Below are 21036 nucleotides of genomic sequence, written 5' to 3'. Positions count from 1 at the left end.
ACTTATGTTAAATCTCGTGTTACATTTTAAACTCTTAGATTTAAAAAGAAAAATTTTTATGAATTTCTAACTCAAAATAATTTGCAAATTTTCGTCATTTTTACGTATTTTATCAAAATTTAAACTTTAAATGCTTAGAAAAAAAACAGATTTTTCATCTGCCTCTGAAACAATATATTATGAGCATTCTATTAAATTTTCAAGAATTTTTAAACAGTAGATAAAATTTTATTGATATTTATAGACAAAAAAACTAAAAATATTGGTAATTGAAAATGTCTGTAAACAGCTCAAAATATTTTGAAAACGGGATGGTGTATAGAAACTGCTTATATGAACATTCAGTCAAAATTTCATGTATTTATTTTTTTTTAGAGTTACACCAAAAACCAAAATCGATTTTGTCAAAAATCAATGTTGCGTAAAAATTCCCGTTTTTTCCTTAATTTTCCATTTGTTTTTCACGGTACTTTTGAAAACTACTGGAAAATGTTTACTTTTGACCCCCCAAAGTACCAACTAGATTCACTTTCCTATCAGAAAAGGTACTATTGAAGTAAATCTAAGCACTTTTACTGTCCTAAAACGTGATGACAGACACAAAAAAATCGCTTCGCTCAGAATCTAAAAGTAAAACTTAGGTATTGGAGACTTGCGGACATTTGAGTAGGTACTCAAAAATGTAGGTAGAAAATCGAAACAGGTATTATTCTTATACGCACTTCTAAAATGTGTACATTTACTGGTTATAAAAGTATAGGTAATTCTTGATATATAAGTAGATAAGTTTTCCGATGAATATCTATAACGTTTCAGGAGATTTTAAGGAGTCATTCGATAAGTACCCGCATTAGCAATGAGCCAAATTATTCTGTGAACTTAATAACGGGTTAGGTAATTCGATAACAATTTTAGCAGTATTTTGAACAGCCAATCAAGATCAACAATTAAGTTTGCACAAGGAAATTATCTTAGTTATATTGTAAGACGTTAAACCATATTGTTTAGTCTTAGACGGTTAGTGTTAGCGTTGCTAGAGTTATACTTAATTTGTAAAATATCAAAGTTTAAGTACCTAGGTACTGACACGTACAGTATTTTCTTAAAATATTATTTCGATCCAAATTGTACAGCATGGACCAATTTGATGGTAAGTAAAAAAATATTTACATACCTTATATTATAACAATATTTTTTATTTAATGCTCGTTTTTTAAATTTATCATAATATTATGCGTACAGCTATTTTTAAGGAGCAAAACATTTATATATTACCTACCTATATAAAAGTCAACATTTTGTTAATTACAAGTACTTTTCAGGAAAACTTCTTCCACGACTTAGATATTATATTAAAATGTTGAGTGTAGAGATAAATATTTTTTTGTAAAAACACAGCAAGGACTGCCAAGGAGAGTAATATTTTAGCGAGTTACATAATAATATTATTATGCTTTCGAAAAATCTCTAAACACCGCTGTATAGTGTGCCTACAAAGTCGTTTTTTAAACAAATAAACAGCATATTCTATCACACATTCAGACTGAGCAAGGCGACCGTAGGGAGGCAGTAAGGACAGTTCCCCACCTTGGCTTTTTCTGGATCAATTATCATAATGCTTATTAGGGCGGGGATTTGAATACACTGAAAAAACTGTGAATATATTCTGAATAATTCACTATATTATTTTGATTTTTATAATATCGATATAAATTCTAATATAAATTTGGTATAAATAATAATATGCATTTTAAACTTTTAAAGAATTGTAATAAGTTTTTCAGATAGAACTGATTGTTTTAAACTCTCAAATCTTAAAAATTAATTATTTCTTTTTTTTTTTATAAGTTTAGATCATATAATATTTATTTATCTGTATATAGGTATTGTTAATTAAATTTAACATGTACCTAAAATTTACGTGTAAAAAATCATGTAAAAGCGTTTACAAGTTGTAAAATAAAATTTAAAATTCAAATTTAAGAAAAACTTCAAAATCCCCCAAAAATACTAAAATTACCTTAAAATTTAAAATAGTCAAAAAACGCAAAATGAAACACTTCTTATTCTATTTGTGTATGTTATAAAATTAGTATCGTGTAGCACAGTAGCTAGATTTGGAAAACAATGCAAAGTGTATTGTGTATACAATGTGCATACAATAGTTTCAACTTTTTAAGTGTTTTTGGAACCAATGACTGAATAAGCTGGAAACATTTGATTTTATAAATTACCTAAAATAACGGTTACATTTTATTTATTAAAAAATACATTAGCTAATTTAAAATTACATAACAATCAATTACAATTATTAAAATACAAAATCAGCCTCCAATATAAAAGGCATTTTAGAATGTTTTTTTATTCATTTAGATGATCATCGTGAACGAAGGTCTCGATCTAGATCTCCATTAGTTGGAAATATTTTAGATGTTGTAGGAGGCAATGAGAACAATCCGTCAAGAAGAGTGCCTGGTATTCGAGGAAATTTAGTATATTTAGCTGCTAACGGTTATACATACGTTCAAAACCATACCTCCACCAATAGAAGGTTAGAAATAGTGTTTTGTAAATGATCTGAATTCTAAGTCATTTTTTTTTTATTCTTAATTAATTAGTGTAATACTAAAATTGTTTAGACAGCTAAGATGCACAAGGTACGAACGGGGTTGCCGTGCAACAGCCTCGATGGATCTGGAGCCAGAAAATGCACCAATTGATATGTATAGTATGCATACCCATAGGCCCGGGCATGATGTTGAGATTGGAAAATTTTTGGCAGCTCTAAGAAGCAGAGTTTCGGCTGAGAGCACATCACCCAGAGTGATATATGAGGAAGAATCTAGAAGGTAAGATAACATACTAAAAGTATTATAAAAATTTCAACATAATTTTACTGCTTATAATGAAATACTTAATACAACTAACCTTTTCAATAATATTGGCAGATACCCAAATGCAGCAATGCTCACTACCGTGGATTCTGCATTAAATATGATGCGGAGTATCCGAAAAAGATACAACCCCCCAGTACCAGCTTCATTAGCAGTAATGGGCGATACGATTGTATCTCAGAGATGGCGGGGTTTAATGTCACTATTTGATGACAACATGACCAGTCCATTCTATCAAGGCCCTCTAGAGTACCTAGTTGGTGAAGAAACTGTGTTTGGTGGATTGGTTTTTGCCAATATTGTATTTTTACAAAATTATTCACCATACATGAGGCGATCATCAGTAATAGCTATTGATGGAACATTTGCTGTGCTTCCAAGAATTCCAGGAGACATGGAACAATTGGTTACCATTCATGTACTTCTAGACAACATAGTAAATATTAATTTAAAACCATAAAATCTGAGTTAAATATTTAAATTATATAATAGTTAAATCAGTATAAAATATTAGCTTTCTCAGTTTTGAAAATCAAACTTAAAACAATTGTTTTATTTTCATCATTAAACATATTAATGAAGTTAAATAATTTCCAAAATATTATGATCAAAATAGAAAATGAAAATAATAATTTATTGTTTTTTGTAAGTCTATTCCAGTAGTATATGCAATACTGAACCAAAGGACTGAACTTGTATATTCAAGATTGTGGCAATTTCTAAGATATGACCTTTCTTTTGATTTATTAAATTGGCATGGGCTACAGGTCATAACAGACTACGAGACTGCTCTTAGAAATGCAACAAGAAGAGTTTTACCCGAAAGTCAGTTGATAGGGTGCTGCTTTCATTTTAATCAGGTCAGCTAACTTACATTCATATTTATGTTGATAACTACTCCTGCAGTGACTGTCTTCCTTACAATAGCTTTTTTTTTTTTTGATTTTACTCAAAATATTAAAATAATACAATATTGTTATACTCAAAGTGAGGTCAGAATGAATTCTGTTATAAATTCCTATAATAAAACTATATAAAATGATGCATACCTACCTAATATAAATATTTAATACAGCGCATTATAATACATTTAATAATATTTTAAATTTTAATTCTGATACTTCTTTGTTAGAACAAAATATAACTGTAATTTATTTTAAATATATCAAGAAGTAAACATTAAAATACCTATGATAGATTCACTGAATATTATGTAATTTATTAATCATTACCGTAAAATGTATTGACATCTTAACCCTAATAATAGCACCAGTTATATTTGAACTGAGTTTAAATTAATTTTTCTTTTACAAGATCATTGCATTTTAATTAAATCACTAAGTTAAACATTTAACATTAGCAGAAATTATTTTTGTTCTAAGCCATGTGTACATTAAAGGTTAAACTAAATATGATGATTGATGACTATTCTAAATTATCATCATTAAATATTATTTTTTATTTTAGTGCATAGTGCGATTTATTCAAACGCACAACTTGATGGTATTAGTGCGCAATAACCCACACATAGCAACTATAGTCAGAATGGTAATGTTAATTGACTAATTTGAAAAATTTATCATTGTGCTAAAAATTAAATTTATTACCAATAGATCATGGCATTGCCACACCTGCCACCAGAGAGAATTGAAGATTACCCCGAAAATTTCCATATTCTTGGTGGGTTCTTGGAAGTACAAAGGTTAGCCAGGGACATGAATGTAGCTGAAAATATCACAGAGCTTTTCCACTACTTCCAGAATTATTGGATGAATACAATTGGACCACATGGTTTCTCTGTATATGGTGTCAATATCAGAACCAATAATTATATTGAAAGCTTCCATAGCACCATTCAGACAACAATTGGCAGACATCCACCGATTTGGACCTTCTATGGTACTCAAACTAGAAATTGCAACATAATTAGTTAATTAATTTATGTATAAAATATTAGGTTAACAATTCTGAATTCATTACTTATAGATCGATTACGATTGGTAGAAAGGAGAGTAAGGAGAGAAACACAGCAGATTATAAATGGCCACCAGGTAAATATAAATATAAACACTAGGTAATAAATATTTAATATACCTACATAAAAGATGCATTTTTTCTGTCAAATTACATAACAGATTTTAATTTACGTCATTAAAAAAATAGGAACTATTTCCATATTTTTTTTCCAAATTATTATATTATAATGAAAATTAAGTATATTTTTTATTATTTAATAAAGTGTATAAAGCAAAATAAAAGAATTTAAAATGATTATTTTACTCAATGGAAAATTTAAAAAAGGAACATCTTTAAGCAAATATTATGTATTTATAATATATATAGTTGTTGTGCTTTATAAATTATATTTGATTATAATATAAAATATAAATTGATGTTTATTTTTTTACTCAATAAAATAACAAAAGTTACATCATAACTAAGTAGATATAAATCTATTTAGTCATAAGATGGATGTTATTTTAATAAATAATTACAATTTGCATTCTTGCTGCTATTTTTAAAGTATAATTGCACACACAATACATACCAAAATTATATTATAATTATTATAGTTTTAAAAATAATAATAATATTGTTTATTTATGATAAAATATCTAATATACTATACGTTAAGTTACTTTTGTTTATATTGAAAAGAATAAAAACAAAACTTAATTCTTAGTTGTTTTAAGCATTATAGTTCTTTAGGATACTACTTACTAAGACTACCAATGTAGTTATTTCCAATGTTATTGTAGGTTCGGAGAGCAATATTAACAAGTAGAGACACCAATAACCAATTACTAACTGCTGCACTTCAAAATGTCAGAAATGGCCGATACGACATTTCAGCATTCCTTCGACGAGTTGCTCACTCTGCAAGTGGTTACTGGGATCAACAAATTGGCCATTTACCAACGGGTAAATTTATCTTGTTTTTATTAATTTAATTTTTACTAAACAATTATAAATAATAAAAAATAGATGAGCAATTAAATGATCAACCACCAAATGCATTGGTACTTAGACCTCTTCAACCACCAAATGCATTGGTACTTAGACCTCTTCAACCACCACAATGCCAGTCAGGACGTATAATGCGTGGTGCTGGAAGGGGCAAACATCAAGCCCGGGTACAATCTGCTGTTCGACCCCCTGTTTTACATGCAGCAAGAGGCCAGAGACGCCGAGGACGTCCCAATACTAGCAGAAGGCTCCCTCCTCATCAGAGATTAAATGAAGAAGCAATGGAAGGTTTGTATGGCTGAAATTTTAAGATAAATTAAACAATTTTATAGATATGTTTAAAATGTTAAATTTGTTTATAGACAACATAATGGAAGTTCTACCGGAACCAGAAATCGAAGGTACAAATTATATTAATGTTTACAAATAATATAAATTATAATGAAGCAGATTTAATATTTATCTTTTTCTGTAGTTGTGCATTTTGAAGTAGTTGAAGCACTTACAGCTGAAAATGAACATTTAGGTAAGACAAAATATTTATTGTTTAAATCAATATTAATATGAAAATACTTGTATTCTAAGAGGATGAAAATTTTGAGATCGTGGTGGTTGGAACAGATGCTGAAGAATTGAACATCATCAATTTGGAGGATCAGACATTACCACAAATACTAGGTTACACGTCTTATGTACATTATATTCCTAATGTAAAAATTGTTATTAGTTTAAACAAAATATTATTAACTATTATTAATACTAATTAAGTAATAATATAAAAAATAAAAATATTACATTAACTATAACTTATTTTATACTTAAGCAGGCGAGGAATATGATCGTTGTTTTGTTTGTTGGCAACGCAGAGCTGTCGTTGTAGGTATAAATATTGTTCTGCCATGTGGACACGGGTGGTGTTGTGATGTGTGTGCTCGGCGATTGTCCAAATGTCCCGTCTGCAGGGCAGAATATCCAAGAACCCTAAATATAAATATTATGTTGACAAGTTTTAATAACGGTATATATTGGTATGTTTTGACTTTTAACGGTTAATATAAAAATATATTTACTTTTTGCAATAGACTCATGGATACGCAACATTAACAGCCTTTTAGACCCGACAGGCAGTAACTGCATTTGTTGTGGGAGGGCTTATAGGGACGCCCAAAATGGCTCAAGGTATGTGTACCTATATTGTGGACATGGATGGAGGTGCATGGATTGTACAATCTCACTTCCATACAATTGTGAAGTATGTGATGATACTGTGGATGGTGTTGCACAAATGTTCATAAGCTGATTGCTGATCAATTTATAATAATATATAAGTTTGTATTTTTTTTCGACTTCATTGAGCCATTTACCTATTAGTAGTTTTTTTTTTTTTTTTATAATAAACATTATTCTCTAACTAAAATCATTACTTTTCGTTTACTATTTTAAAATACCTATATTTATTAGTGTGATGGTAATTTGGTCAACAATATAAAAATAAGTAGGTATAATATAATATTTAGTATTAGTATATATAAGTATTATATAAGTATTCAATATTTAAGTATTATAAAATAAAATAAGTATATGAATAAATATAAAAATGTAGAAAAAATTTACGATCAAATAAAACTGGAATATTACAATTTTAGTTTATTAATTTTAAGACAGATTTCCTGACAAAAACCTATTTATGAATAATTATATTTTTTATAATTTATCATTAACTTTTCTTTAATACAGAAATTTAGCAAATTATACTTATCTTAGTAGGTAGATATTTTATTTATGCTTAGTACATAGATGACTAATAATTTCAACACCATTTTTTAATAGAAAATGGACATAATGATTAATGATTTATCAGTAGTTCTGGTAGTTCATCATCTTAAACATATTAGGCAGTTTTGAACTTACAAAGAAACCTCATACCAGAGGTTCAAAAACATATTAAATATAATACATACCTAAAATACTAATTATTTAGTCGTTAATTTAATAAAATTCTTGTGTCAATGTTTTTGTTTGAGAAAATGTAAAAAAAATTCATTTTTTTTTATTCATTCAAAGGTTTTTGTTTTGTAGGTACTTATGTAAAAACCAACAATTAATTTTAACTCTAAATAAGCATTTACAAAGTAAAATCTCAAAAAAATAAAAATAAATAGACAATCATAAAAATATTGTTACATTATGCAAATCAATGTTTACTAGTTTTAATAAATTAAGATTTATGGTTAGGTAATAGGTATACCGTTTACCTATTACAAAATCGGCTCACCGTGAAATATTCTAGAACTGTGGTTGGTTGAACCACAGAATAGATTAAATTTTATATTAAAATTAAATTTAAATTTATATTAAATTTCATATATTCTGTGGTTGAACCATGTAGTTAACTAATGGTTAACCATTAGTTATTCCTTATTTATACCGCGGATACCACATAGTTGAGTTCAATTGGTTCAATCTCAATCCTAGTTCCTACCATGACTAACTAAATTTATTTAGTCATGGTTCCTACTACCCCCTGGGCCATGAGCGTGTATAGTGTGTACTGTGTTCAGTATGTTCATACTTCATAGTAGCCAGTAGGTTACTGTTAGTGGTTCAAATTGAATTTAGTTCCTACCGAAAAAAAAAGACGAAAAGACAAATTATAAATTATCACGTTTCACGCCTTCACGATGAGGTGTGAATGGTTTATTAATTTGGACATTGGACTCCACAAATTCCTCTTTACATGTTAATAACGTCTAAAAGGAATTATTTTACTGAACTTGTGGATACTTGATTGAGATGTTATAAGCCTACATTATTCATGATCTTGAAGTTGGTAAGTTTAAAATCGTAGCCTCCAAAATAAATTCCAAAATAATGATTTCCGCAAATTTGTTTTTGCACTATCGTTTTTAACTTGTTGAAATACATGTTTTAAATAAAAAATGTAAAAAAAAAAGCTTGGTAGCTAAAGTGAATTTGTTCACGTAGTAAAATGATATAGTGGTATTCACATATCGTGGTAATAGTTCATAAATTTCATTATTTTATAAATTCGATGTAACATTAAATCGTGGAATGTGTTTATTCGTAGCAGCTGATATTCGTAATAATTGTATGATAATAGAAATTCGGTGTAGCAGAAGGTCGTAACTTTTAATGTTCGAAGTAAACACGGCAACCCCAGATATATACTAATATATGAGTATATATCAGCTGTAGATTCTACACTGTTCACACATTCACAGACTGTATATTTGAATAGTACTACTATAGTCCCGTTTTAATTTTGAAAAATGATTTAAAATTTTTTTTTGTTATTGTCTATTCAATATTTTGTGAGATATAGATTTTCAATATTTTAAAATATCGATTCAAATAAATGTACTTAATTTCTCAAATGTATATGTATTTTAAACTTTTAAAAGGCCAATAAGATTATGAAACTAAAAAAAGTTTTTCCTCCAAAACATGAAAATGAGTAACAAATTCAAAATTTAAATTGGACAACTAGAAGTATGTTTATTCTTTGGCCTTTGCCACCTCTTAGGTATAAATGCACGGAAAATCCAATCTCATAGAGCCGTTTTAAGTACAATAACAAAGTAGCAAATAGTAAACACTCAATTTATAAGACATTTTCAGTCATAATACTACAGTAAAAGTGAGGAACTGGAGAAAAAAGTAATAAATTATTATTAATAATCCACTTATCTTGTCATTGTGATATTGTATACAAGCACGTTATTAGATCTTAAATTGTAATTGTGGGTTAGCCGACTAAATAAGTATGCTGTTTTCTAATCATTTGATTAAAACTTATGAGTATAAAAAAAAAATGGTTACAAATTACAATATAACAATATTTTATAATGTATATTAATTTGATTTTTTTTTTTACATGATACAAAATGTCATAATAAAAATATTTTATACTTCACACCTTTACACAGTTTTAAATAGGTGAATGATTTTAACATAATAAAAAACATAAAAATGATTAACAAAATGAAAATATAATTCAGTAGGTAATAGGTATATTATTATTATCACAAGACACAAATCAAATTTTGATTTGTGATTATTATTTATAATATAAAATAACAAATAAAAATAAATAATATAGGTAGTTTAATTACAATGATATAAGATTTTCTGTAATCTAAATCATCTATCAAATAATGTTTTTCCTTCTTTGGCGACCTTTATTGCATGCATTATTGCCACAGTATCTAGCTCTTTTTGAGTGGGTCGCTCATTGTCTAAACAAAAATCTGAAGTTCTTTTTTTCAGTATCCCTAGTACCTTAATTCTATAATCAACTACAGTAGATACAGGATTTCCAGACAAAACTAAATAATTCATATTTTGTAACCCACTCAAGTGTTCTAACTGATCTATATCTTCAACTAAGTTTGAGCCCAAGTCCAACATTTCTAGTGAAAATAATTTTGAAAATGCTTCCAAATTAGAAATTTTATTTGAAGACAGATTTAAACATATAACATTTCCAAGTTTTGTATGAAGGTCGAGTACTTCAGTAATATTATTACTTGATAGTGATAAGTGACTGAGATAACTAAGAGGTGACAAATCTTCAATAGTATTCAATAAATTTCCATTTAAATTTATTGTTTTAACGTTTGGAGTTAAAACTGTGAGACTTTTTAATGTTAGTATTTCATTCCAACTGAAATCAACTACTTTTACTTTATTCCAAATCATACTAGAATCCATGTCAGAGGACCATTCTTTATGAACATTATCACTTAGTAAAATATCTTCAGGAGTTTTAAGCTTTGAATTGTATACTGTAATTATACGTACTGTATCCCGTAATGTCATCAAATTGTATATCATATTATAGGCAATATTATAACATTCAAATTTTTTCACATTCTTAAAAGATGATAGCTCAAAACTTAATTTATTGTAAATTATATTACTTGTACCAACATAATGATTTCCTCCTTTAATTGCTAAATATTTAAACTTTGAACAAAAATCTAATACATGGCTGAAATTATACTCGTTATTTTCACTATCCGGACAAGGTAATTTTAATCTTTCACTAATTGCATATAATAGTAATACATTAAAATTAAAACCATTATCGTTCAAAAGGTAATCATCTCCATTTTTAAAAAATTCTACAGCTAGTTTCTTGACAATTAATATTACATCATACTTGTGGAATTCTAAAAACTCTAATAATTCTTCAGGCATTGACTTTTGTAAAAATGACAAAACAGTTTGTAGATATATTTCCAAGCCAACCCGACGTCTTTCAATGAAATTTGGTTCCTTGTTCCCAATTATTTTTTTTCCTGGCAGTATGTCTTTGGTCACAGTATGTTCGTTCACTAATTTTTTGTGCAGTTCCAAAAATTCATTGTATCGTTTTTGTACACTCCAAGTAACATCGCCAACATTTACTTTGATATGATAATATGTTACCCCATCAGTATCTGTTTTGGCCTTACAAATAGCAATGTTACATTCATGACAATATTGTACATAACAAGACATTTTGTATACTCTGTTTAATCTTCAAGATGTATACAATTATTATTAATTATTTATTTAGAAAAACATGTAAATTCCTAAGTGAGACACAGCAAATTATTGAAACTGAATCATTATAATGTTAACAGTTAATCACAAAGACAGAAAAATGTGTACAAAGCACCACAAAGTACGAATACAAATAAACAACATTGAACATCAACAGAAAATAGACTAATATAATATCAGAAAAATAAACTTTGAGAAATGCAAGATTGTTTATCTTCATTCTTTGGTAAAAATGATAACAGATTTTAATTTTTGACCACAGATAATAATAAACATCGAAATATAAATGATATAAGAATATTATCTATGAGAATAATATATAGATAGACCATAGACGTCACAGAATACAGTGTTATCCTGACGTGTAGACGCCTTGGTCTATGATAAATGTATTATCTATATTATATGTGTTATATTTATGTACACTTTGCGCATGCGTTAACCGGTATATATATTTTCTTATACGTGGATTTTAATTTTTTATTATTATAAAAAAAAATAGTTATTAACTGACAAGTATTCAGTATTCATTACTGGCGAGTGACAACTACGAAGTGGCCAGTGCTAATTATCAGTTAGTGTAGTACTGTAATTGTGTAAATGTAAAATAAAAACAATGTGCAAAATAAAGTTTAGATTAATGTCATTCATAATAAAACTTATTTAGATGACATTATCTATGTACCTACACGGCTAAACCTACCTACTTGAGTCAGTATTACTTATATACAAATAGCATTAGGTGTACAACTCATCACTAATCAATTTATTATTGATTTCATTAGTATTCAAAATTGTATTGTAGTGAATTAATTTTACATTTCTGTTATAGTTTACAATTAAAAACATTGTTCATCAGTAACATTAGCCAAAAACAATGAGTAAAGTCAAACCAAGAAAAGCTATGGTCTTCGAAGATAAGCTAGACAATTTTAGTCTAAAGCAAAAGAAACATGGTTTGCAAGTATCTAAAGCTGTACCTTGTACAATTGGTGATAGGCTAAACATAGCAATTTTGTTATTTTTGTACACATTACAAGGGGTACCACTCGGACTTTCAGCAGCTATACCAATAATAATGCAGAAGAAACATATAACATACAAAGAACAGGTTGAATCATTTATAATATAATATTTTATTTGTAGTTTTTATTAATTGTATTACAATTTTAGGCCCAATTTAGCTTTTCTACATGGCCATTTAGTTTAAAACTATTATGGGCACCAATTATTGATTCTATATTTTGGCCAAAGTTTGGTAGAAGAAAAACCTGGCTTGTTCCTGTACAATACTTAATTGGTCAGTAAATAAAAAATTAAAAAATTATAATTTTATTAATCATAACTTTATAAACTAAGGGTTTTTCCAATAAGATATGTAATACAAAGTACATTCAATATAGGGCCGGGGTCAGAAACCTTTTCAAAGCAAAGAGCAATTTTTCAAAAATTTAAAACCAATGTTTAATGAACCCACTTTTTTTTGTCTTATTTAGTCTTATAATTTTTTAAAAAATATTATCATATTTAACGAGAAATAAACTTTTATTAGATATTTCTAATATAAATATATTATAATTTATATTCTGAAGAAAAGTGATAATTATGTAATTTTAATTTGAAAAAAAAAATCTTTCATCAGTGTTGGTTTAATGGGATGGATAGATAGGTCAACTTCCTTTTCCTGTGTAAATACATAACAAAACTAATAATGAACATAGTCATCAAAATAAAAAGCATTTTTTTAAATAAATTTATTTCATAAATAGGTACATATACTATGTAATGTGTAGACTGTATAGCATACAAAATTACTTCTCATCAAGCCCGGATTAAGGATCAATTGAGTCCTGGTACACCATACACTTAGTAGGCCCCCTTTCAACTTAAACTTCAAAATTGTATCATTAAATATTAACGACTATAATTTTTTACTATACAAAAAATATACAGGATATATCTCATGGCATTGTAAGCGGCTTTTTTTTAACAATTTATTATGGATCGATGATATAGAATTTCGTTAAAACAAAAAAAGACGTGTTTCTCTATTTTTTAAAAGGCAATTTTTTTGTAACATTTTCAAAATTTTTAAACACGCAGTTGTACCAATATTAAAATCGACTTTATTTTTTCAAATGGTAACCACCATATTTTTTGATGTTTTCTGGTAAAGCTTTTTTTTTGAACATTTTGACAGTAAAATGATCAATTTTGGTTCACTAGGTTATTAACTATGGTCCTCTAAATTTTAGTAAAATATGCATTAATAGGTACTTTAACTGAAATACCTAATTTACAAGGGCTAAATATTTATTTCTTATAACTACCTTTTTAAATACTTAAATAATTAAATCAGAAATCTAAAATGCTCAAAAAAACCACATACAAACAAAATTGTTGGAAAACATAGTTCATTATTTATAGTAATTTTTTGTGATATAAAATTGAGAACATAATATTATTTTATAATTATTAATAATTTATCTACATACTTACATAATTTTTAGATTCTGAGCGGACTGAGGGATCTAGTGGTATTTCGATGGTGTTATTTACTTATTTTTTTTTTATATTCTGTATACAAAATTTCTACCAGAAGGAGTGCTTTGATTTCAACATATAGCATCTTATCTTTTAGCAAATTGGATCAAGATGGTACTTTAAAGAGGTCATTTTAATGCCACGGGAAAAACCACTGACAAATTAAAAAATACCGCTAAAAATGGGATTTTAATTTCCAACGTTTTGTTTATCACCATAGAAACGAATAAAAAAAGCTGGTAAGTGGATGTTGCTCTGCTGTACAGTAGGTTACAAGTGGGACAATGTATAATGGATTGTATTAAACTTGAATTCAATGATATAATATCATTGTATAAGAAAAACGATTCTGAGCGGAGACGGTTTATCAGTGGATTTCTTAAATTTTTATTATTCAATAATTATAGACTTTAAGTTAAAGATGATAACAATTAAGCAGGTTTTCGTAATTTGTCAGTAGTTTTTTCTGTGGCATTAAATAATTATTGAGAAAATCAAAAAATGACCTCTCTAAAGTACCATCTTGATCCAATTTGCTAAAAGATAAGGTACTTTATGTTGAAATCATGATATCATTGAATTCAAATTTAATACATTCCATTATACAGAGACCTTCTTATAATCTACTGGACAGTAGAGCGACATCCACTTACACGTAACTGTATTGGACGCGTTAAAAAATATATTTTGGGGATAAATATGGGCCCCGTGACCGTGCCCCCCCCCCTTTAATCCGGACTTGCTTCTTATCATTGGAAAAAAAACAGCAGACTATGTATAGCTCTGTTAGTTTAAAAATTAGAAGGAATTGACCTTTCATAAAATTTAAAGGTTAGATTATTATCTAGGAAATTTCTTAAGCAATTCACTCTATTTTTTAAACTAACAGAGCTAAATGTGATCTATTGAGCGTAAAACTTTCTATGTTATAAGTAGGCAACACGTGCGGGTGCCATGTCCTCAATTAATTTTAGAATATTCATCCAGAAAAAATGTATAGCTATCTTCTTTTCTATTTTAATGTTCAGTTAGGCTAGATCATTATATAATATATGTATAACATATTATGATAGTTTGATTCTTTACTGCATATCTTCATCTAATATGAAACTAGACAAATCTATATTTGATTAAAAACTTAAATAATAAATAAAGATAATTACTACCGGTGTAAAATAATAAGAATTATGCTTAGTTTATATTATTTATTTTTTTTTTTTATTTATCTAATATATTATTGATGTACATACAATAAATGTATTCGTCAAAAATATAAATATATGATTTTAATATTTTTAATAGTACTTTGTACACTATATATATTTAATTGACTTAATGTTTCAGGTTTTTTTCTGTTATTTTTGGCAATGAACATCAATGATTGGCTAGTGTTTACAGAAGATCCAAACACTACATTTTTGACATTAATGTTTTTTTGTTTGAATTTCTTAGCAGCTACACAAGATATTGCTGTTGATGGTTGGGCATTAACAATGTTAAGAAAGTTGGTACTTACATGTTGGCATGGATTTAATTTTTTTAATTTATAATTTTAAACAATAATTACAGAGAAAATGTTGGATATGCCTCAACATGTAATAGTGTAGGTCAGACAATAGGTGCTTTTCTTGGCTATGTTGTGTTCATAACATTAGAATCACCTACTTTTTGTAATAAATGGATACGATTTACTGAAAGTACCGAGGGTTTAATCACATTACAAGGTAATCTTCAAATATATTACATAGGTAGTTTAGTTCATATTATTTATGTTCGTTTACTATCAGATGAAGTCCAGTTGTTTTTTTTTTCCCCTCTTTTTTTAACATTTGAATCTATGCAACAAACAAACCAACTCAAATATTAAAACTAATGTATGTAAACAATTATTTATGGGGAACAAACTAAAGGAGATTTGATCCCGACTGTAAGGAGTCTATTTTATATGTGTATGCATGCAGGTCATGTATAAAATAAATAGCTGAGCACTCCGGCAAGTGCATGCACATGTCAATAACGCATTACACCAATTTTAATTATTTTGTTTTTTTTTTGGTCAAAATTATCAATTTTTGCCAATCATATGAACAAAATATTTATCTGATAAAATATCTGAAAACATATTAGAATTTACTTGAAAACAACTTTCTTACTTCTTAAGTTAATTTTTCAACTTCAATATAATATATTATTAACATTTTAAAACTCTTAATATTCAAAATTTAAAATTCTAACTCACTATTGAAGTGTGCTCAAATAAAAACCTGGTGCAAAGCTGAGCAAATCAAAATTAAAGATGTGAATATATTCAGCCAGATACTAATATATAAGAATACAAGTGCATATGAACTTCATACACCGAAGTGTGAACAGGTGTCAACATGAATGTAGAAATGAAGATTAATTGGGCAATAATAATTGTATTATTAGAAAGGTCTATGTTGATTAATCTAGTAAAGCCCGCCAGGTTTCACACTTCAACAGTGAAAGTACTATCATACTCACTATGCCATTAGTTAGAATTTATTTTATACTTTTTACTAATAAGTTAAATAAAAACCTTTTTTAGTTTTTTTTAAAATTATAATTTATTTAACACTAGTAACAAAGCTTAATTCTCAAACTTAAAATGAAAAGCATAAAAGGAATCTTTTTGGTTTAGATTATTCGAAACTAACCATTAAGCTTCCCCACCACTTAAGCTTGGAATTGTACAGTACTACAGTCTTTCTGTAAAGATATTCTAACGCATACACCATCATTCGGACAAGGAAACCGATGATAATATGGAGCCTAAAATGATACAGCCACCGCAGTATCGTTCACATCGCACATAACTCGCTGCGCTAGCAACCGATATTTTCGTTCAAAACAATCAAATTTTAGAAAAAGCTCTTCTTCATGCACTATTAGAGCTCAGAATATATCTTCATTATTTCTGTATGTTAAGTCATATTTGAGAAATAGTGCGGACAAACGTACAGACAGACAATCCGACTAGATTCAAAGTTCAATAAAAACCTTTAAAAAAGTGGCAAAGTTGTTATCAAGAAAACTTCATGACAAATTCATATGTTTTCAAAAGTTTTATTCGATGACTAGGAGAGATGGTACAGTTGGCATAAGATGGGTCTATTTTAGGAGAAAATAGACAGGTTAAATTCCTTTAATGCAACTAAGTTCTGTTACCAAATTAATTTGAAAAATTAGAATAAAAACTTTTCCTTGTAAGAACAAGCAAGGTGGATTTCATCGACTCTCTTTAAAATGTTTTTTATTATATTTAGATATAACTACTAACTGATACATAACTATATTTTTTTTACTAATTTATGAATTTCTATTTTTAGGTTTTTTATATTTCTGGGGTTATACATTTATGATTGCTACAACATTGGTAGCTATATTTAAACATGAAAACAACGAATCATCTGAACATGATAGTCATGATTTAAATTTATATCAAACATATAAGCTTCTTGGAGATATTATGAAATTACCAAGCGTTAAAACCTTATCAATAATATTACTTACTGCTAAGGTAAATTTAAAAAGCTAGAAAATGAATTTTATAATATTAATAATATATTATTAATTTTGATTTTGATTTTTAATTCAACAACTAGTATGATATGTATTTATTATATTCTGCACATAATAATAACAATTTAATCTAAGATATGGTTTTATAATAATATTTACATATAGTGCATGCATAAAATATTGCCTAAAATGTTACCTATGATTATAATTAAAGCGCGGATTTATATGCATTTACATATTTATTCTGGTTGATCGTATGATATCCTAAGTGAACACAACATTTGTTTCATGACATAACGATTTAAAAAATGAAACTTTTTAGTGCATATAAACTAAATATGCAAAAATATTTCGATATTTACCCATTTTTTCTATTATAAGGGCTTAATTTACAATTTTAGTGTTCAAAAAATACATTTTTTTATGTATATATTTTTATTTTTCATGCATATTTCAAAATTTTAGTGTATATATTTATGCATATTTAAGATTTTTTAGCGTATATTTGGTTGGTTTTTAACACACATAAATCCCCGCTCTAATTATAATCCATGGGTTTTAGGCAATATGAGAATAAAATCATTTATTCTTAAATTTAAATACTTAAATCTATACTACAATTTCAATATTTTGATACAATATCAAAGTCAAATAATTAGTATTCTATATGATCAATTAATACTTTTCACATCTATTATTCTGATATGAAGTTAAATATTAAAAAAATGTATGATCATAGTTGAAGTTTTCTGTACTTTTTTGCAATTTTATACAAATTTCTGTTTAAACCCCTCTGTGGTAAAAATAAGCATTTTTTTTTTATATTACTGGTTGAAAATTCAAAGTTGATAAATGTTTTTATAAAATCATACTAAGTAAAACATCTAGGTTAATAGTAATTAGCAGAGCTTTGAACTTAATACATTTGCATATTTCTTAGAAAGCTGCATATTCAACATTTGTTTTGACACAAATTTGTTTCATAGTACATGCTATATACACAGGCTACAACTCAAATTCAAAAATTAGTGTTGCATAATTTACCGAATTAAAATGATTTTGTATATTTAAATATTTTGTGAATTTTAACACATCCTTATTTTGATAGAAAATTAACTAACGAAAAAAAAATTTAATTACTTAAAAAAAAATCCCTTACGTATTTCCATGGTCATATTTGAATTATATTTAATCCTTTTTTTTATGAATGAGCATTTTGTTTTAATATTTAAAGTTTAATTGAAAATACATTTTGGTAATAATAAAAAAGATAATACACCTATAGTTTTGTATATTATAAGAAATATTTATTAATATTTTTTAATAACTATATTTTAGATAGGATTTAGTGCAATTGATGTTGTTTCTAGTTTAAAAATCATTGATAAAGGTATTCCTAAAGACGATATTGCTTTAATTGGACTGTTATCAATTCCACTCCAAATTATTATACCAGTATTGATAACCAAGTACACAGCCGGACCCAAACCAATGAATATATATTTAAAATCTATACCGTACAGGTAAAAGTATATAAAATAAACATATATATTATATTATTTAATAATTTGTTAAAAAATTATATAATTTAGATTATTAATTGGTATTGTCATTGTCGCCATTGTTTACTTTACACCATATTTTATTGATCAAGATGGTAATGTTTCAATGTTCTATTATATATTAGTATTGAGTTCATTTTTACTACATCAGGTATAGAATAATATTACTGACAGTTTTAATTGTTCTAAGATACTTTGAATAATAATATTATTTTTTTTTTCTTACATAGTTGACTATGTACTCAATGTTTGTGGCTGTGATGGCATTTTTTGCCCGTATAAGTGATCCATTATTTGGTGGCACTAATATGACTTTGTTAAATACATTAACAAATTTAGGAGGCGCTTGGGCTAATACTGCTGCATTATGGATGACTGATTTTTTGACATACAAACAATGTTCAATCAATGAAAATAACACATGTTCCACTGAAACAGAAATTAATGTTAGTAAATAATAATTTTTATAAGTATAAGTTACCTTAACACAACAATATTTAATAATAAAAATAAAATAATATCAAATAAATTATATTAAAATCATATTTTATACCACATATTTATTGTTGGCGTTGTATTGTAACATATTAATGTTGAATATATTATAAGTAAATAATTTTTTCAAATTTAATTATTTTTTTTAAATATTTAATGTATGTTTATGTTCCAGGCTTGTCAAACATCAGATGGAAAGTGTGAAATTACAATTGATGGATTTTATTTAGAAACATTCCTTTGTACAATTTTTGGAATCGTGTGGTATCAATATTTTTCAAAAATTATACGTAACCTGCAATCTAAAGACCTGAAACATTGGCATGTTGATGCTAAAAAACATTCAAAATTATAAATAAAAAATATATTGTTGATTGTTATTATTTATTTATTATAAAAGAAAACCAGAATAAATATTGTGTTAATGTCTTATCTGTTAGAGAAATAATATTATTCATTCATTATAATATAATATAATTACAAATATACCTGTATCACCATTAAATTGATATGAAACATTCATATGTAAAGTTGCATATCTTCCTGATACATCTTGTGTATGTTATAATTATATACAGAGTGATTCAGTGCCTCAGCCTTGGCTTTTTTTTGTTGGCCGTTCTGGTTTATTATAGTATAATGTATAGAAATTTCTTATACACACGATTAAAGATAGTATCTACAATCTATAGCTGTGCTAATAAGTTATATGATTAATACAATTAATTTGCTTCATTATAATCTACTTTGTTTTTAGCTATCCCATTTTCTTAAGGTCAGGTATGGCTAATATAGTAATAATATATGGTCTTGTCAGTAGTACTAATTGAATAATAAATAAATTTTTATGTTTACTACATACATTAATCCGTGGTTTACAAAAATATTACTGCAATGTTGTATTAAATATATACCATAGTAAATAATTGCAAGTTGCTAACATTAACATAAATGTACAGTCATTAGGAAAAAGTACATGTGTAATAAATACTTTATGAACAAAGGTGAAATAAGTAATAAAGACAATAAAGTAATAGGTGAGAAGTAAGTATTCTAACATTACAAAAACTAGAGAAAAAAATAAATGCCTTAATTTTTTGCTAATTTTATTGGAAAATAATTTATTAATAAAAATGTTGTTATTATCTAACAATTTTTGGAGGAGTTATAACTATGCTGGTATTCCATACAAAATAGTAAAATAGTATTATAATATTTTAACATGACCATTTGTGGAGCTCGGGCAGAGTAAATTGCGGGGCCTAAAATGTTATCACTCATTATTGTCAGTTGCATAAATTATATTAAAAGGACACGAATATACTTAAAACCTACAACAATATGAATAACTCAATAAATTAACAACACAACACGTATTATAATATTGATAAATTAACAAGTCAATAAATATAATAGGTACCTAGTACAATATAAAAATGTATTATACATTTATTAACCTTTAT

At 26.9% G+C, this 21036-nt stretch overlaps 3 protein-coding genes and 1 long non-coding RNA gene across 8 annotated transcripts; 2 read left to right on the top strand and 2 right to left on the bottom strand.

Moving 5' to 3' along the window:
• Window positions 1–2216: 2216 nt before the first annotated feature.
• LOC132950984 (uncharacterized) lies at window positions 2217–8130 on the bottom strand. 5 transcript variants are annotated; one of them, XR_009665277.1, is made up of 7 exons: window positions 7823–8130; window positions 6932–7164; window positions 6435–6842; window positions 5616–6369; window positions 4502–4802; window positions 2929–3318; window positions 2217–2842 (listed from the first exon to the last, which is right to left on the bottom strand). It is a non-coding gene; the product is annotated as an uncharacterized LOC132950984 (long non-coding RNA). The 5 variants fall into 5 exon arrangements; XR_009665280.1 differs by lacking the exon at window positions 7823–8130 and having other exon boundaries at window positions 2929–3147; window positions 3218–3318; window positions 6932–7070; XR_009665279.1 differs by lacking the exon at window positions 7823–8130 and having other exon boundaries at window positions 2929–3147; window positions 3223–3318; window positions 6932–7070.
• LOC132950983 (uncharacterized) lies at window positions 3103–7161 on the top strand. Its single transcript, XM_061022629.1, has 12 exons — window positions 3103–3330; window positions 3545–3754; window positions 4362–4442; window positions 4508–4793; window positions 4881–4945; window positions 5654–5816; window positions 5880–6149; window positions 6224–6262; window positions 6337–6387; window positions 6447–6539; window positions 6688–6879; window positions 6944–7161. Exons 1-12 carry the CDS (start codon window positions 3112–3114, stop codon window positions 7159–7161), a joined length of 1887 nt encoding a protein of 628 aa, XP_060878612.1. The 5' UTR covers window positions 3103–3111.
• A 1757-nt stretch (window positions 8131–9887) lies between the features above and the next one.
• On the bottom strand, window positions 9888–11665 carry LOC132950759 (nischarin-like). The gene has a single exon (XM_061022308.1). It carries the CDS (start codon window positions 11382–11384, stop codon window positions 10023–10025), a length of 1362 nt encoding a protein of 453 aa, XP_060878291.1. The 5' UTR covers window positions 11385–11665; the 3' UTR covers window positions 9888–10022.
• A 135-nt stretch (window positions 11666–11800) lies between these two features.
• LOC132950758 (acetyl-coenzyme A transporter 1-like) lies at window positions 11801–20005 on the top strand. Its single transcript, XM_061022307.1, has 10 exons — window positions 11801–12140; window positions 12262–12540; window positions 12603–12729; window positions 15318–15477; window positions 15543–15697; window positions 17324–17514; window positions 18855–19039; window positions 19109–19229; window positions 19309–19524; window positions 19749–20005. Exons 2-10 carry the CDS (start codon window positions 12307–12309, stop codon window positions 19926–19928), a joined length of 1569 nt encoding a protein of 522 aa, XP_060878290.1. The 5' UTR covers window positions 11801–12140; window positions 12262–12306; the 3' UTR covers window positions 19929–20005.
• The last annotated feature ends 1031 nt before the right edge of the window (window positions 20006–21036 follow it).

Source organism: Metopolophium dirhodum, chromosome 8 (genome assembly GCF_019925205.1).
Source record: "Metopolophium dirhodum isolate CAU chromosome 8, ASM1992520v1, whole genome shotgun sequence".
NCBI classification, from domain to species: Eukaryota; Metazoa; Arthropoda; class Insecta; order Hemiptera; family Aphididae; genus Metopolophium; species Metopolophium dirhodum.
This window is presented reverse-complemented; position numbering and strand designations above follow the sequence as displayed.